We start from the raw sequence: 18,042 nt of genomic DNA, 5'->3' as shown, positions 1-18,042 counted from the left end.
ATGATCCATGTGAACTGTTGTCAGCACGAACAACTGGTCTAATAAATACAAGTAAATGCTGAATATTATGCAAAGTTCTGCAGTATATATCATTAAGTGTAAGTAGGAGGACCTCGATTGACCCAGATATGGTGATTAACTCCTCCTACTATAGAAATAATACTGATATTCAAGTTTGCATTTAGTAAACACGTTTATATTTAGGAGCATAGGATAAAGTAATATGCAGTGCTTTTTTTAAAAGAATATTTCTCCATAATTTTAATGCATTGCACCGTGCACTGAAAAGAAAAAAATACATCTCCGGCCCTTAAACAAACGTGTAGTGCATATAAGTAGGCGGAGTAGCAGTAGAGAGCACAGCAGTGTGCCTTGTGAATGCTGAAAAGGTCTTTACACGACCAACAGTGGTCATAGCCAGGCAGCTTGTATTGTGTTTTGAGGTCAGATTAAAAGCACAGGGTGTATAAATATTGCTGGAGACTCCGGATCTCGGAAATCAAAGCAAATTACCAGGGAGTTGTGTGCAGAAATCTGTGCATCATGTTGGTGGATTTTGAGAAGCTGCGTATGGCAGGAGCTGGGAAAGCCATTGCTGTTCTCACAAGCGGTGGAGATGCACAAGGTAAACAAATAAATAAACAAACAAAAAGCTAACGACTCTGTATAATATATAAACCAGATCATGGATTAAACACGCTACAACCTCTCAGTAGAGTTGCAGGGATCACTCTGGGAATAGATTACTGAGCTCCATGTTAATCATTAGCTTTATTCTAGAAATATCCCATGCATGTTCATTCGCCCACTTATACAGAGGAATTCAGCTCAATCTTGGCGAATTTGCATGTACTTTTTTTTCTCTCAACCTTGTTGCATTTTAAGCATCTCTGGATTCAGATCAGTTCAGCATCCACGTTGAAGCATTTTGAATTGAAGAATATATTTTATATCTATCTATCTATCTATTTATTTATTTATTTATTTACAAGGGTTGTTATGACGCACTGCATTAAACAACGCCGTCTAAACCTCATTAAAATAGTTTTATCCTAAAATTCCTCAGCGCATTAAATTACAGGATGAATTGTGTAAGACCGGACTGAGGAACTGTCACGTAACGCGACATGTCACGTACAGCAGCTGTGTACGTGCAGTGGGCGTGTCTCACACGCAACAGGGTTCTGTTTTATGTATTTATCTCGTATTCACTCCAGGCCACTCCACTGATTATTCTAATTACGTTTAAATAAGAAATGTGTGGTAGTTTGAGAGGGGGGACACTTGCCTTGCACCTCTAGGGTTGGGGGTTCGATTCCCACCTCCACCCTGTGTGCCAGGGGTTTCTCCCCATGCTTCAGGGGTTATCCTTCAGGTACTCCAGTTTACACCTCCAGTTCAAAGACATGCACTGTTGGCTGATTGGCATTTCCAAATTGTCTGTAGTGTGTGACTGTGTATATGGTTGTGCTCTCTGATCGGTTGGCACCCTGTCCTGGGTGTCCCTCGCCTTGTGCCCCCGAGTTCCTTGGGATGCATGGATGGTGGTTTGATTGAGGAAATTAGGTTATAGGGGAAATACCCCTATATTTATAGGGGAAATACCAAAACATATGCAAAGAACTTTTAGTGCTGATCAAACGGTGTGTATTTAAGGTATGTTTCCCTGGTGGGGTGCACAGTGGCTTAGTGGTTAGCACGTTCGCCTCACACCTCCAGGATTGGGGGTTCGATTCCCACCTGTGTGTGCGGAGTTTGCATGTGCTGAATTTCCTCCGGGTACTCCGGTTTCCTCCCCCAGTCCAAAGACATGCATGGTAGGCTGAGTAGGCTGCATGTCCAAAGTGTCCGTAGTGTATGAATGGGTGTGTGAATGTGTATGTGATTGTGCCCTGCGATGGATTGGCACCCTGTCCAGTGTGTACCCTGCCTTGTGCCCGATGCTTCCTGGGATAGGCTCCAGGTTTCCCTGTGGTTATCCCTGAAACGGATAAGCAGTATAGAAGATGGATGGATGGTTGGTTCCCTGGTGGACTAGTGGCCACCATACGGTGCACTCACTGATGCAGCCCGGGTTCGTTTCCGAGGCAGGGCACCAACCCCAGGCACTGGAGGGTTACACGAGCCAGTAAATGGAGCCAGTAAACACGAGCCAGTAAATTGTGTCAGGAAGGGCATCCAGCATAAAACTTGTGCCAGAATCAATATGCAGATGGTTATTGCCACTGTGGTGACCCTAAAATGGGAGCAGCCAAATGAGGGGAAAAAAATCATTTAAGCTATAAACAGTTTTTCACCAGCTTCTCCTTTTCTCTCTCTCAGGTTACTAAGATGAAAAAAAGTACAATTTGTCATGTTATTGACAAACCAGAATATGTCAAATTCAACAGCACCGTGATGTAACAACAGCAACGCGTGCCTGCAAACTCAGATTTTCCAAAGAAGGTTTCATCTTCCAGGCGACATACAATACAATGTGACAAAGCACTGCATTCATGCATTGATTTATTGATCTTCACCAAACACTTTATCCTGGCCAGGATCACAGTGAATCCAGATCCTATCCGGGGAACACTGGGTGTAGCCTAGAATGGATACCAGTCATGTTCACACACTCATTCACACCTAGGGGCAATTTAGCATAGCCAATCCATATATTGACATGTTATTGGAAGGTGGGAGGAACCTGGAGAACCCTGAGATAACCAAAATGGACATGGGGAGGACATGCTCTTAACTATAATGATGCCCTCAAAACATTGCAGTTTTTCTTAGCTGAAAGGAATTAATCATTAAAAAAATTAAACCTTTAATAATACAAGTCATGAGAGCTTTTAATATGTACAGGTGCCTGGTTGCTGATTCAGGACAGTCTTTTTGAAAACAAAAAGGCAACCAAAAAAAATTAGATAATCAGATTAGATGTCAGGATCTCCAGTCAGAATGTATAATATAAAGACTCTTGTTTCCTGACTATTTATTAATGAACAGAATTACTAGTACTATGCATATTTGATGGTGTGTAAAGTGTGTGTGTGTGTGTGTGTGTGTTTAATGTATAGGAATGAATGCAGCTGTTCGTGCTGTAACACGAATGGGCATTTATGTTGGTGCCAAGGTCTACCTGATCTATGAGGTAAAATCTTTATTGAACACAATGAATATTTCTCAAAAGTGGTCTTTCAGATATTCACATCATGAACTGGTTTTAGTAAGAGATTAAGCTGCCACTGCTAGGCCCTTGAGCAAGGCCCTTAACCCTCATATGCTCAATTGTATAAATGAGATTAATGTAAGTCACTCTGGATAAGGGCGTCTGCCAAAATGCCATAAATGTAAATGTAAGATTACATCATGTATTTCTTCCAAGGGCTATCAAGGACTTGTGGACGGAGGTGACAACATCAAACCTGCCAATTGGCAAAGCGTGAGCAACATCATCCAACTGGTAGGACTGGATCGTTGTAAGGGCAAATGTGCCCAGCTTTTTCCCACTGATTTTATTCCAGATGCACATTAGTACATTGTGTCTCTCTATCCAAAGCTGTATACTTTTTTTTAATTCCTTTTTTCCCTTTTGCACAATTAATTAAGAATATACAAAAAATTGCAAAAATACAGTGCAGGGAGAGGCAGAAAACCTGTGAGGGCTTATTTAAAGCCTCTACCTAAACAATGTTACAGTTTCACAAAATTATAGTGAACAATAAATTAACATGCAAAATATAATACAACTACATCAAAAAAAAAACTAATAATGTACATTATAATAACAACAATTATTGTCCTAATGCTGCCCTATTGAATGTCATTGCTCATGGCACTGAGAGGATGGGATTGAGATTAAAAGAGAGAACGCTGAGTGAAGGGATTTAATCTGAGATTAGGACAGTGATCCTCAGCATGGTCCACTTCCTATTCCCTACCACAGAAACAGGACGTAAAGAACATGTTCTCAGTCACGCCACCTCTAATGATTTCTATATATGCATGAAGTTTATAGACTGCTACAAATGACAGGGAATCGTAAAGCTGGCAATAATGGTTAGGTTAATAACCTGAGGTCTAATTATTTTATTGTGTGAAGAAAATACTTTGTTTATCGAGAAACCTCTTAAATGATATATTTTTTAAAAAAGTTCTGTACATTTAAATTTAGTTTTTGTATAGAAAATTATAACAAGCTCAGGTTTATTGATTTCCATTCATGTTACCCATGGAGTAAATCTGTTTTTCTATCCATTACTGAAGCTATGAAAATATTCATTATTTACTTATTATTCAATAGAAGTTTAAAAGAAATTGTTTCACACAGTAAAAACTTCCACCCAAGTGTACCCAATTAGCCGGTGGGGTATTGGCATATGATGTATATTTCTTTATTTGGTCCTATGAGGCTAATATAGGTAACTAGTAATGGAAGTCACAAAAATCTAGCCAAAAATCTTTTGCCATACATTTTATAGCTAAATCATAATTTATTCATCTTCAGTAACCACTTTATCTTGGATATGGCACCTATCGCAGGAACAGTGAGGAATACACACTGGATAAGATGCCAGTAATTTAGACTAGCCAGATCCCCCTATTGGCATGTTTTTATGAGTCTGTCTGTGCAAGCTCTATCCCCGAAAGAGTTTTTAATGTTGTATCTTTCAGGGTGGCACAATTATTGGCAGTGCCCGCTGTAAGGATTTCACTACGAGAGAGGGTCGTCTGGCGGCTGCCTTCCACCTGGTGCAGCGTGGCATCACTAATCTGTGTGTGTGTGGTGGAGATGGCAGCCTCACTGGAGCCAACATCTTCCGCAATGAGTGGAGTGAACTGCTGGCACAGCTAGTACAGGAAGGTAACTTTCATTAAAATACTCCGAACAAGGACGAGCAGACAATTTACACTTTATTTCTCAGAGGAACCCCTCCCCCACACAGGATCTAAGTGTGGTTGTGTTTATAATGCAGGCATTCAATTGAACTACTTTCCACAGAGCATGAATGGAAGATCGGTTTTGAATTTGAAACACTGATTAAAGCTCAGTGTTATGTTTTTTGGTATTTCATGATGTTCGCTTACAAGAAACGGCCAGGATCTGATTCTGAGGGGATGTTTTGGTAAGCAGAAGCCTTTTAGCATTAGAGCCCGTGTGCTCAACAGTCCAGGCTGGTGTAAGTGGTGTAATGGAGTGGGGAATGTTTTCTTGGCACATTTTGGACCCATTATTACCAATCTTCAATCATCTCTCCAGTGCCACAGCCTATTTAAGTATTGTTGCTGACCATGTGCATCCCTTCATGATGTCTATTTCCAGCATGATAATGCACCATGTCACAAACAAAAGTCGTCTCAAACTGGTTTCATAAACATGACAATAGCCACGTTTCCATCCAAGGGTTTTTTTTTGTCAAGAAAAATAGCAGTCGCACAAAAAAAAGTGTAACATGACAGAATATATCCATTATTTCGGGAAAGAATAGGGATGTGTGTGCCATCCAGCGTACTGCAAAGCTGTGACACAAGATGCAGCAAGGAATTACAATATGCAGTTTCATTGGCTCCGCTATATTCAGCAGCCTTTTCAATTTGCAATATACACAAAATTATGTATGGAAACGGCTGAAGGGCAAACGTATTTTTAAAGGATGATGTCATAATGCACACCTTTTTATCGGTAAAAGGCCAATTGGGTGGAAACAGATGGGAGATCGCAAATATCGCAAACTTTTTTTTACGTACTTTCACTTTGTCGATAACAGAAATGTGCAAAAAGTGGATGAAAGCCTGGCTAAGGAGTGTATTTTAAGGGTATTTTTGGCATGCAAATTAGTAACAAGAAGGACTAGATTTGGCGCTGGAGGCATGCCAGTCCATGCTATTGGTGTCCCGTTCTATTGTTTTTGTTGTTTTTTTATTATTATATCTTGTTATCTTAAAGGCTGCCTTATTTTAAAATAAGCACAAAATTTGCAACTGGAAAAAGTCTGAAAATAATTACATATCCATATCATTGTATACCTTTTATATCGGTAGACTGTCACACCTTCAGTATATAAGAATGTAACTAGTAGAGGAGATAACATAAAAGCTTCAGTGTTTCTGTGACTGAGAACCACAGCTGATTTGGGAAAGTCACTGTGAGACAGAAACGGAGCTCTCTGTCTCTCCCTGTAATCGATGGCTCCTCACAAATGTCCTTTCCTTCTATTGTGTAGTTTCCGCTCCACTTACTTGAATGAATACACTTCAGTGGCCACCTTGTCTTCTCCGTAACACAGGCTGTACTGAACTTCATGGCCTTTTCACATGAGAATTTAAACAGGCAGCCAAAAATCTTCAGTACCAATCTGTATGCTGTATGATGCTGTATAAAAGTTTGTACTGCTGTCTTGTAAACTTTCAGTTTATTGTAGATGAACATGGGGATGCAACTGGATGAGGGTAATCATGTTTGTTTTGTGTTTTAAGAGAGAATCACAGACACATTGGCTCAGCAGCATACCCATCTGAACATCGTGGGTCTTGTGGGTTCTATTGATAACGACTTCTGTGGAACAGACATGACCATCGGAGCTGATTCCGCCTTGCATCGCATCATGGAGGTCATCGATGCAATCACCACTACTGCACAGAGGTAAGACGGCATACGTGTGCACATGCTAACCACGAAAATAGTCATGATAATAACACGGTAAGTTAAGACCGTACACTGTTTTTAATACAGTATGGATATACAACCATTATATCCATTGCAAGATAAACTTGTGTTTAATTTGTGTAGTCATCAGAGGACATTTGTGCTGGAAGTGATGGGACGGCATTGCGGGTAAGTCCTTTTTTTTCCTTCACTTGTGTATGTGAACTGCCGGAGAAATTTTAGAACGTTTAACATTGAGTGTCAAGGTTCAGTTTAGTACAAATTAATTGCTCACTTTTTGCTTTGGATTTTTAATTACTCATTGCTAGTGAATGCTTTGCATTGCAGGTACATCATACACGTGATATGTCTTGCTTTTCTGCAGGTGGTGGACTATTTTCCATTTCAGGGTTTTCGGCAGTTTAGTGTAGTCAGTTCTGACAGATTGACAGATGGTTCTGTATTTTGATGTGCTGTGGTTGGCAGGTACTTGGCCGTTGTGTCTGCTCTGGCATCTGGTGCTGACTGGGTCTTTATCCCCGAGGCTCCTCCAGAGGAAGGGTGGGAGGACCACATGTGTGCCCGTCTGGGAGAGGTGAGGCTGCAGAACAGCAGGCTTTGTTTGTATCATTCAGATATTAAGGAATTCCAGAGTATCAAGGTTCAAACGAAAACACAACTGTCTTTTCCTGTGTGTCCTGAGTATATAAAATAAGTTTGCATGTGTGTTGTTTTTTGTTTTCTTCTTCTTTTTCTTTTCCTGCAGAGCCGCAGTAAGGGCTCCCGTCTCAACATTGTGATCATTGCAGAAGGAGCTATTGATAAACATGGCGAACCCATAACCTCCAACTATGTGAAAGATGTAGGTCTGAGGTTTTTCTCCTGATGATGATTTTCATTGTTTAATATTTTTCTCAGTATTTTTTCCTCTCTGGATTTTTAGCTTGTAGTGAACAGATTGGGTTATGACACTCGGGTCACGGTGCTGGGGCATGTACAGAGAGGAGGAACACCCTCTGCCTTCGACCGGGTGCTGGTGAGTTGTTAGGCTTTAGTGTGAAAAAAGCTACACTCTTTGTTTTAAATTTGGCAAAAAAATAAAATATATGAAATTTTCCACTTCGATCAAATGTAGTTGATCAACCAAGATAGTTCTGAAGTTTCCTTCCTTAGTTTTACACTGGAGCTATGACACTAATATTTGTTTTTATGTATAATATATCTTTGTACAGCACTTTGGTTAACAGATGCTGTTTTAACTGTGGATTTTAAATAAAATTTACTTACTTGCGTATTAATGTAGCTAACACAGTGGAAGTTTATTTCATCCAAAATCTGTTCCATAAATACATTCCCAAATCTCCATATATTTACTTTAATGTACATCCTTAAGCTATGTAATCTCCTTTTCTTTTTTTCTTTTTTTAGATTTTGTAAGTAGATGTAAAATAGCAGGGATAATCAGTAATTAAAAATTTAAGTTAAGAATTATATTGTCTGCATAACTTTCATGTTCATTTTTTGTTAGATTTTCATTTTCTGGTTTTCATTAGCCTAATATGGACACAGAACCTGAGTATGTGGGAAAATTGTGTAAAATTAAATTTTTTTAAACAACCTAATTAATTCCTTGAAGAGCCTGTCTAATGGTAGTTTGTCTAATGAACAGCTGAACAGAGAATAGAGCTGAAGAATTAAAAAGGTTTAAAGTAATGTTGATGACAATATATTCTTCTGTCTGTATATCTGTCTCTTTAGAGCAGTAAGTTGGGGGTCGAGGCAGTTGTGGCCCTGCTGGAGGCGACACAAGACACTCCGGCGTGTGTGATCGGACTGTCTGGTAACCAGGCCATGCGTCTCCCTCTTATGGAGTGTGTCAATATGGTGATTTAATACTCATTAACTACATACATCTACTACAGGGTGCATCGTTCAGTCCAACTTTTAATGCCCTGGGTTGGTTACTACAAGTTCCTAGTTTAGTTAACCTTTTACACAAATAGTTATTGCTAGTCCTAACAAGACGTGTAGTGATTTTATATGAATTACTTCTCGCTCAAACGAGTGGAGAGTTTCTGTTAAGTTCTGATTCTAAACTATCAATTAATTCTGTTTGTTAGTAACAGCATCCAACAGTAATACTGGCTGTAATTCAAATCGCAGGCTTATATTAATGCGCTTGTTCTAATACGTACTTCACAAGGACTTGTACATTGGACGCCCGACGTAATTTAAGGATAATAATAAACCAATTGAAAAGCATGCTGTTATTTAATAAGGAAAAATGACATTGTTAATATGGTGATGTTTTCTGTGATCGGATATTTATTTAACATTTATGGAAGGAGTCTCCAGTGTCAGCACGTTAACAGTCAGTACATTTTCTCCCAAAGTCAAGTCTTCAAGAGGGAGGCTTTCCAGTTTCTCTGTAACATGACAAGCTGCAGAAATGAATTTTTCATACGTTCGACAACATTAAATGTAACTATAAATTGATAAAAAGTATGATGTGACATTCTTTAGTTAATAATAAATTGCAATCGTTATGTATAGAATATACATGTATAGAAAGTGTGTCCTGTTTTCTGCATACCACGTTTCCACTCTGTGTTTAGACGAAAGAGGTGCAGAAAGCCATGAATGAGAAGCGGTTTGATGAAGCCATTCAGCTACGTGGAAAGTGAGTGTAGTGAAGAGACATGTGTTTGTCTATCTGTGAGTCTCTGAATCTTTCTTAATGTCTCATGTCCTCATTGCAGGAGCTTCGAGAACAACTGGAACACCTATAAACTCCTGGCTCACCAGAAACCAGCTCAATCAAAGGTAAGGAATATGTCCATGTTTATTATTAACACCTTTATTCCTTGCTTAATGACTTATTTAATGTTTTATTCCACATGTAAAATGTTCTTGAGCATTTTAGACCAGCCAACTGTATTGTCCATTACGTTTAGGGATTTTTTTGTTAACTACAGTGCATAAATAAATTTTTAAAATCCACTGATTAATTGTTGGGGACTACTGGTTAAATAATTGCTGTTTTTCCGGTGGTGTGAAGAAGAGAAACATGGCTAGAACAAATATAAAAAAATATGGAAAGTTACACTATTTTGTACATCAAATATTGTTATAGCATAGCGCTGTTGAACTCCCAAATCTGATTGGTCAGAGGGAGTTGATGCACTGTATGTCTCACTGATTTTTATTATTTTTTTTCTTTTCTTTTTTTTCTGTTGTTTGGTTTCTGGTTATTTGTGCTTTGTTCTTTTTTTAATTTTTATTTTTTTATTTATTTTTATCTCTGTTGATCCATCTCACTCTTTCTCTCCTGCTGTTCAGAGTGATCAATCCATGGCGATTTTAAATGTGGGTGCCCCTGCAGCTGGGATGAACGCAGCCGTGAGGTCTGCAGTCAGAGTGGGCCTTGCACAGGGCCTTAGAGTTTACACAGTCAATGATGGCTTTGAAGGCCTGGCCAAAGACATGGTAAGCTCCAATGACCACAAGGGCCACATTTGTTTAATTTCATTTACTAGCATGGGAAGATGATCTGGGTTTTAACCGCAGGTGACTGAAGTGCACTGGCATGATGTAGCAGGCTGGACTGGCCAAGGAGGCTCACTGCTCGGGACTAAAAGGTCAGTTTCTTCACCTTGAGTATTGCCTGTTTTCCTTTTTTTATGAAGTAGGTAATGATCAGGTAATGTTGCTTTTGGTTGCTCTTTATTTTAGAACCCTGCCAAACTCCTGCATGGAAAAAATTGTGGAAAATCTTGCCAAGTACAGCATCCAGTCGCTTTTGGTTATCGGTGGATTTGAGGTATAAATACTACAAACAGGTTTTTATTGTGATTGAAGTGTGTGTGTGTGTGTGTGTGTGTGTGTGCGCGTGTGTCTATTACCTCTGTCTAACCCTCACAGGCGTATGAGGGAGTTCTCCAGCTGGTGGAGGCACGGGGACATTATGATGAGCTCTGCATAGTCATGTGTGTGATACCTTCCACTATAAGTAACAATGTGCCAGGGACAGACTTCAGTATTGGAGCAGACACAGCTGTCAATGCCGCTATGGAGGTCTGAACAAATATATAAGTGTATGATGTTTGACACTGAATGTTATTCCATAACATATACATATTTTGAACAGTATGAATTTATAATTAACATTTGCAGTCAACAAGGACACCAATTGGGGTCTTTGCATAATATTAATGCATTAATTTTTTGGGGGGTTTTTTTGGAAAATGTTTTCTCTGCAGTATTAACTTATAGTTTTCACAAAATTATTTCCCAGTAATCATTGCTAATATAGTGTGTGTTACCTATTCCCTCAGAGCTGTGACAAAATCAAGCAGTCTGCATCAGGAACCAAAAGGCGTGTCTTTGTTGTAGAGACTATGGGCGGGTTTTGCGGCTATCTGGCAACCACCACAGGCATTGCTGTTGGGGCAGATGCGGCTTATATCTTTGAAGAATCATTCAGTATCCATGATTTAAAGGTACATCGTGCCAATATCATCCGAACCTTGCATTGTAATATTATGTATGCATTATATGATATTGTGTGCTGTTTAGTCCTGTTCCCCTTGCTGTAAGCTCAACAATCATTGCCTGTTAATGCTGAAAGTAATATTTTGATGCTTATTCAAGCATTTAAGACATTGAAAGCTGTGATCAGGATAAATTTGAAAGCTTTTAATTGTGTTAGATGAATGTGGAACATTTGACGGAGAAGATGAAGAATGACATTCAGCGGGGCCTAGTGCTGAGGTAAGCTGTAAGACTGCAAAATGCATCCTTATATGTGGTTTTCACTGCTTGTGGTGTGGATTTTTCTCTTTGTTTTAAAGCAGTTTATATCGGATTGAAGGTATACAGTACATGCATAGAATAACGTCATTAATTGGCTAAAATTCATGTATCTTTCTCTTTTTCTCAATGTCTCATAATGTCTGCTTTAATCCAATATAAGATGTGCTTTTTACATAACCTGTCAAATATATATGATCAGACATACTGTAGCTTGATTGCATCATGGTATATTGAGAGTGTACTTAATGAAGAGTTTATCTTGGTCATCGTCTTCTGTGTAGGAATGAGAAGTGCCACAAACACTTCACAACAGAATTCATCCACAAGTTGTACTCCGCTGAGGGGAAGGGAATCTTCGACTGCAGGGTTAATGTACTGGGACATTTGCAGCAGGTAACGAAGGAATTAACATAGCGTGGCCATGTGAGCGCACAATCATATTCAAATAAATAGTGTCTATAAGCATTGCATATTTACATACTCGCATTGGTTTTACACAACTTGGCCAGACAATAGGTCCGGGCACATACTCATTTGTATATTACATTATATTTCATTAATCGGATTTCATTATGTATTTACACCTTAATTGAGTTATAAGTATGGAATAAATCACAATGGGGCATGTTGTTCTTGGAAAATAATTCATGTCAGTTTTTTAATTTGTCACACGTCATACTTTTTTTTTTTTTTATCTCTTTATAGTTACTTTTAATGTTGTGGAATATAATGTCGTCTGCAAAATAAGTTCTCACTTACTTTAGTTACCACTTTTGTTATAGCAGCAATAAACAGCCATCCTCCTTGTGTTCTTGTTAAGTCAGCTTGTTACATTTAAACAAAGTTCAAACACTATCTTAAAGACTATCCCATGGCTAAAAAGAAACCCTAAATGAATAGATTTACCTCCGTTACAAAGTGCTGACACTGGAGGCTCCTTGCAAAAATGTTAAATAAAATCTCCTTACAGAAAACTTCATCATATCTACAATTAATTGGTTTTTATTCCTAAATAACTGCACATTTTAAAAATCCATTTATTATTAGGCTTAAAAATCCCTGTGAATTAACTGTTACTATAGAAATTGACATATTACAACTAGTGCATTAATTAAAACCTGTGATTTGCCTTGAGGACCTTACTACTGCCAGAGCTGTGCCTTTTTATATCAAATTAATCAGTACCGTTTGACAAGTTTGATTCAGTGATATAAATTAATTTTATAGAATCAAATGTTATTTAGTTGAACAAATCAACATATAATGTGTTTTTTTTCTCCAGGGTGGGGTTCCAACACCCTTTGACAGGAACTTTGGCACCAAAATGGGTGTGAAAGCTGTGTTGTGGCTTACTCAGAAAATGAAAGAGACCTATAGACAAGGTAAGGGAAATGAGACAATATTTACCTGACAGATCTAGATATATACAAAAATTGTTCTCCTTAGAAAGTGCATAGTTCATACAGATCGTGTGTTGCTTGTGCAAGACCTATTGAGTACGGGCAATAAAAAAATTTAGCAACGGAAGCTCTACTGTTTTTATTACTTAAGGAAATGTATATACATAAAGTGTCTTAGTATCATCGTAAATACTAGACTGAATATTATTATTATTATTATTATTATTAGAATGCTAGACTTGGCATCATGCAGGGATCTAAGAAAAGGACTTGTTTTAGAAATTTTATTGTGATGCTTTATTATGATGTTCATTATACTTCTGCCAAAAGTTAGCTAAAAGGATGCATTTCACAATTTACAGATTGGTGGTCCACCTAATTTCTTTTTCAGATGGTTTGGTTTGGTTTCTTTTTGTCCTGTTTATGGAGCCAAATTATTACCCGAATATGAGGACATGTTTGCCAAAATAATTACCAAAAAAAAGTTTGGACATAAAATTAATTGATCTCACCTTTAAAGGGATTTATTAAATATGTAAATCAATCAAATAGATAAATTACTATACAACCATTGCTAGTTATAGTATTACTATTATGGTACTATATTATAGTGGAATTACAAAATGTAGTATGAACTTAGAAAAGAGGTTTTATATAAATAAAGCATGGAGTTATTATTTTATACAACCCCAATTCTGAAAAAGTTGGGACAGTATGGAAAAACAAAGAGTCATTTGAAAATTCAGTTCACCCTGTACTATATTGAAAACACATTATTTGATGGTTTACTTTGTGAATTTAATTTATTTTTGAAAATATACACTCATTTCAAATCTGATGACTGCAACACACTCCAAAAATTTGGGATAGTCGACTGTTTACCACTGTGTAACATCACCTTTTCTTTTAATAACACGTATTAAGCGTTTGGACGCTGAGTGAAGACACCAGTTGGTTAAGATTAGCAAGAGGAATTTTCACCCATTCATCCATTATGCATTTTTACTTCATACTTCAGTTGCCCAACTGTACGGGGCCTTCGTTGCCTTATTTTGCGCTTCAGAATGCGCCTCACATTCTCAATCTGAGACAGGTCAGGACTGCAGGCAGACCATGCTCGCACCCGCACTCTCTGCTTACGCAACCATGTGCTTGTAATCCGGGCAGAATGTGGTTTGGTGTTGTCCTGCTCTGGATGGCAGCACATGTTGCTCCAAAATGTGTACATATCATTCTGCATTAATGGTGCCCTCACAGATGTGCAAGTTACCCATGCCATGGGCACTGACATGCCCCCATACCTTGACAGACGCTGGCTTTTGGACCTGACGCTGATAACAGCTTGGATGGTCCTTTTCTTTTTGGCCGGAGAACACGACGGCTGTTTTGTCCAAAAACTATTTGAAATGTTGACTCGTCGGACCACAAAACACGATTCCACTGTGCTACTGTCCATCTCGGTTGAGACCGAGCTCCGAGAAGTTGGCGGTGCTTCTGGACAGTGTTGATGTATGGCTTCTGCTTTGAATAGTAAAGCCTTAACTTGCATCTGTGGATTGCAGCGGCGAATGGTGTTGACTGACGATGGTTTACCAAAGTTTTCCCAAGCCCATGTCAGCCCATATCCATTACAGACTCATGATGGTTTTTAAGACCGTGATCAGAGATCATGCACATTCAGAAGTGGTTTTAGGCCTTGCCCTTTACGTACCGAGATTTGACTGGATTCCTTGAATCTTTTAATTATATTGTGCACTGTAGAAGGTGAAATGCCCAAAATCCTACCGATTTTGTCTTTGGGGAATGTTCTCAAAGTGTGTGATTATTCGCTGAAGCATTTGTTGTCAGATTGGCGAGCCTGGACCCATCCTTGCTCTTGAAGGTCTAGGCCTTTTTTGGAGGCTCCTTATATACTATGATTAGATGATTGTCTCACCTGTTTCAAATCACCTTCTTATTTCTTGTCACCTTCAACTTGTCACATCGCTATTAGTCCTAAATTGCCCCGTCCCAACTTTTTTGGAACATGTTGCATGCATCAATCTCAAAATAAACCTTTATCTTCAAAAAACTATGCAGTTGATCAGGTAAAACATCAAATACCTTGTCTTTATACTTTTTTTCTTTAAATACTAGTCAAAGTTCATTTACAAATCACTCCTCTTTGTTTTCATAAGCATTTTCCATACTGTCCCAACTTTTTCGGAATTGGGGTACAAAAAAAGGAGATTTGAGTGTTTGCGAATATAGTGCATGCGTTTTAATCTTTTGACATTTTTCCTATCCCATTCCCAGGACGTGTGTTTGCCAATGCGGCAGACACAGCATGTGTTATTGGCATGAACAGAAAACTGATGTCATTTAGCCCAGTCACAGAGCTCAAAGATCATACAGACTTTGAGTGAGTCACCACATCCTCTTACAATTAGTACTAATATGTGTCACAATAACTAACTCATGAGTTTCAGTTTCAATGAATCAGAAAGAGAGCAATTTTAAAGCATCTTCTTGCTTTGTGTCTCTGCAGACACAGGATGCCAAAGGAGCAGTGGTGGCTAAATCTGCGTGTCATGCTGAAAATGCTAGCCAAGTATCAGACTCATTTCGAGGAGTATGTTACAGGGGACATAGAGCATGTGACCCTCAGGTCTCTCAGCATAGAGACAGGATTCTGAAGAGCTAAAACCAGGCACCAATACTAACAACCCTGACTTTACTGATTACAGTGTACCCCAGATTAAACCCTCCTAAGTCAATAAATCCAGCGACCGCTATAAAAACAGTGCTTACCTCAGTGGCTTCCTCTGTTTATCTAATGTTGTTATATTTTTGTACCCTCATGACATGCGTTGCATCACATCTCTGTGAATGTCAATCTAAAATACTGGATTTGTTTCCATTAGTCACAGATTTCATAGATGGATGTGTGGAGTGTCTGTATCTTTGATGTCCATTTGGTGTTCAATGCCGTAATAGTACATGTGCACTGGTGTTCCACATGCATAACTGTTTGTAAGGCTTGTAATTAAAATGCTGCAAAATAAACTTGAATTACCTTAGTTTTTTTATTTTTTATTTTTACTTTTACTGTTTTCTTAAATATGAATGCATTATAAGTCATTTCTAACATTTTCTCAATTTTCACTAGTTCTCTGAAGCACCAAGTCTTTCATTTAAAATGAATTTATCAGCCTTCTAAAGAGAAGTCTGAATGTTTTCTAAATCAAATTCAGTTTTCATTTTTGGAGAGTAAAATTAACTTTTGAAATTTGACTGCTTTTTGGGGTTATACATTCTAGTTATGCTTTCCAATTCAAGTTGTTCTGATAATATTTTGTTCAATTATTGATGATTCCATAGTACTGTATAAGTTAACTTTTGTCTGTGTGTTCATTTGACAACTCTAAAATCCACTGTAACGTGCAACTACCCTTTATCTCTCTGTTGATATTTCACTATTCTGTAGCAATGTTAATAAAATGTAAATTGCATTAATTATTGTATTTGCCTTTTGTCTTGAATTTGATTTCATAAGCACAGCGCTCACAACAACAAAAAGATCAGGTCCTAAATTACACCTAGATGTAAATGAAGCGGTTCCAAAACAATATATAATCTATGTGTAGTGTGCTGGATTTGTAAGCCTGACCCTGACAAATCATGATTTTAAATTATGCTTTAATCCAATTTTGTGTATATATATATATATATGTGTGTGTGTGTGTGTGTGTGTGTGTGTGTGTGTGTGTGTGTAAAATATAAATGTGTATATGTGCTCAAATATCAATTTATTAGGTTCATCCAGATTACACCACATCATCTGTTTTTCTTTTTTCTTTCCTTTTCTTTTTTTACACTACAATACAATGTAAGTGTATCGTTTAAGTCAGTGGTTCTTAAACCTTTTAAAGTAAGGGATCCCTTTAATTGTTAAGAAAATATTCACGGACCCCCTCTGTACATATTTATTTTACAAAAGATCAGGTAAATAATTCAAATGTGTATAGTGATATTTTGGCTATTTTTTGGAGCCAGAGAGTTTATTTATTTATGACCTTTCCACACACAGAACATTACATTCCAATTGACATTATTTATAGGCATAATAACTTTGATAATGGTAAGCTGTGGTTTCCACCACCGTCATAAAATTAGAAAATGACAGACTCTGTGGGTTATGTTTCATGGACCCCTGGAGGTCCTCTGACCCCACTTTGAGAACAAGCTAGGTGAACAAGCACATAACAGTAACATGTGTTTCACTGGTATGAGTATCAGGCAGAGCAGTGTTTCAGGGTTTTTTAACATTTCAGTGTTTGGGGTGAAGACACAATCCACCAACCAAAAATACCCAGCCGATAACAATCCTGTGGTCAGAAAGTGATACTAATTAAGAGATAGATGATGATTAATACAAACTGTGCAAAAAAATTAACTATATAGCCTAAGCTGGACAAAGAATGTAGGTATGCCTAATAGGGTCAGTAAGTGTACAGTGTTATTAAAAAAAAAAAATCTGCAACACTGTTGTACCTGATACACTCGTAGCAGCAGCACAGACTGCTGTAGTGGGAATGATCCACTGCCAAATAATATCTGGTCAGTGATGGTCCAGATGAACTACAGTCAACTAGGTATAACTACAAAGTGATTTGAATGGTAGTGGATAAAATAACCAAACGTGTATAAATTAGGTTTAAACTGAAAATTTAGTGTTTGTACAAAGAACATTGTTTCATTTACGCAACAGTAGGTCTGTATTTTATCAATCATCCTCGATGGCTAAAAGTATATCAAAGACTAACAAAAACATGAAGCACAAGTTGACAAAAGTAACACAAAAGAACAGGCAAAACTTGACAACACAAATGCAAAGAAAAAGTGGTATTGCACATAGATATTTGCTTTAAAAAAGTGTCGGAAGTCGGAAATGTTTCAACACCTTGTTTTTGTTTGTAATATTTACATATTTTTGCAACAAGCTGAAGTATTGTCTGTGCCGTATTTACTTTTTGGTCGCTATTAACGTCCACAGTTAGACGCTTCTCCTGCTTCTTCTTCTTTTTGTTTTTAATGGCGGTTGACAAACCACTAAAGGTGCATTACCGCCACCTACTGGAATGGAGTGTGGGCAGTAGCTTGGCAGGGAAAATAAATAAATAAATAAATAAATAAATAAATGACAGTAATAATAATACT

At 37.9% G+C, this 18,042-nt stretch overlaps 1 protein-coding gene across 1 annotated transcript; it reads left to right on the top strand.

Annotated features, from left to right (window-relative positions):
* The first annotated feature begins 322 nt into the window (after positions 1-322).
* pfklb (phosphofructokinase, liver b) lies at positions 323-16,219 on the top strand. The gene is made up of 22 exons (XM_053634115.1): positions 323-625; positions 3,063-3,136; positions 3,371-3,448; positions 4,660-4,849; positions 6,463-6,628; positions 6,776-6,820; positions 7,118-7,226; positions 7,398-7,493; positions 7,575-7,667; positions 8,390-8,515; positions 9,247-9,311; positions 9,391-9,454; positions 9,971-10,117; positions 10,199-10,269; positions 10,364-10,451; positions 10,553-10,705; positions 10,966-11,130; positions 11,340-11,401; positions 11,725-11,836; positions 12,726-12,825; positions 15,139-15,244; positions 15,371-16,219. The coding sequence occupies exons 1-22, from the start codon at positions 544-546 to the stop codon at positions 15,516-15,518; spliced, it is 2,340 nt and encodes a 779-aa protein (XP_053490090.1). The 5' UTR covers positions 323-543; the 3' UTR covers positions 15,519-16,219.
* Positions 16,220-18,042: the final 1,823 nt, after the last annotated feature.

Source organism: Ictalurus furcatus, chromosome 10 (assembly GCF_023375685.1).
Source record: "Ictalurus furcatus strain D&B chromosome 10, Billie_1.0, whole genome shotgun sequence".
Classification (NCBI taxonomy): Eukaryota; Metazoa; Chordata; class Actinopteri; order Siluriformes; family Ictaluridae; genus Ictalurus; species Ictalurus furcatus.
The sequence above is the reverse complement of the archived record's forward strand: the minus strand, read 5'-3'. Positions and strand labels throughout refer to the sequence as shown.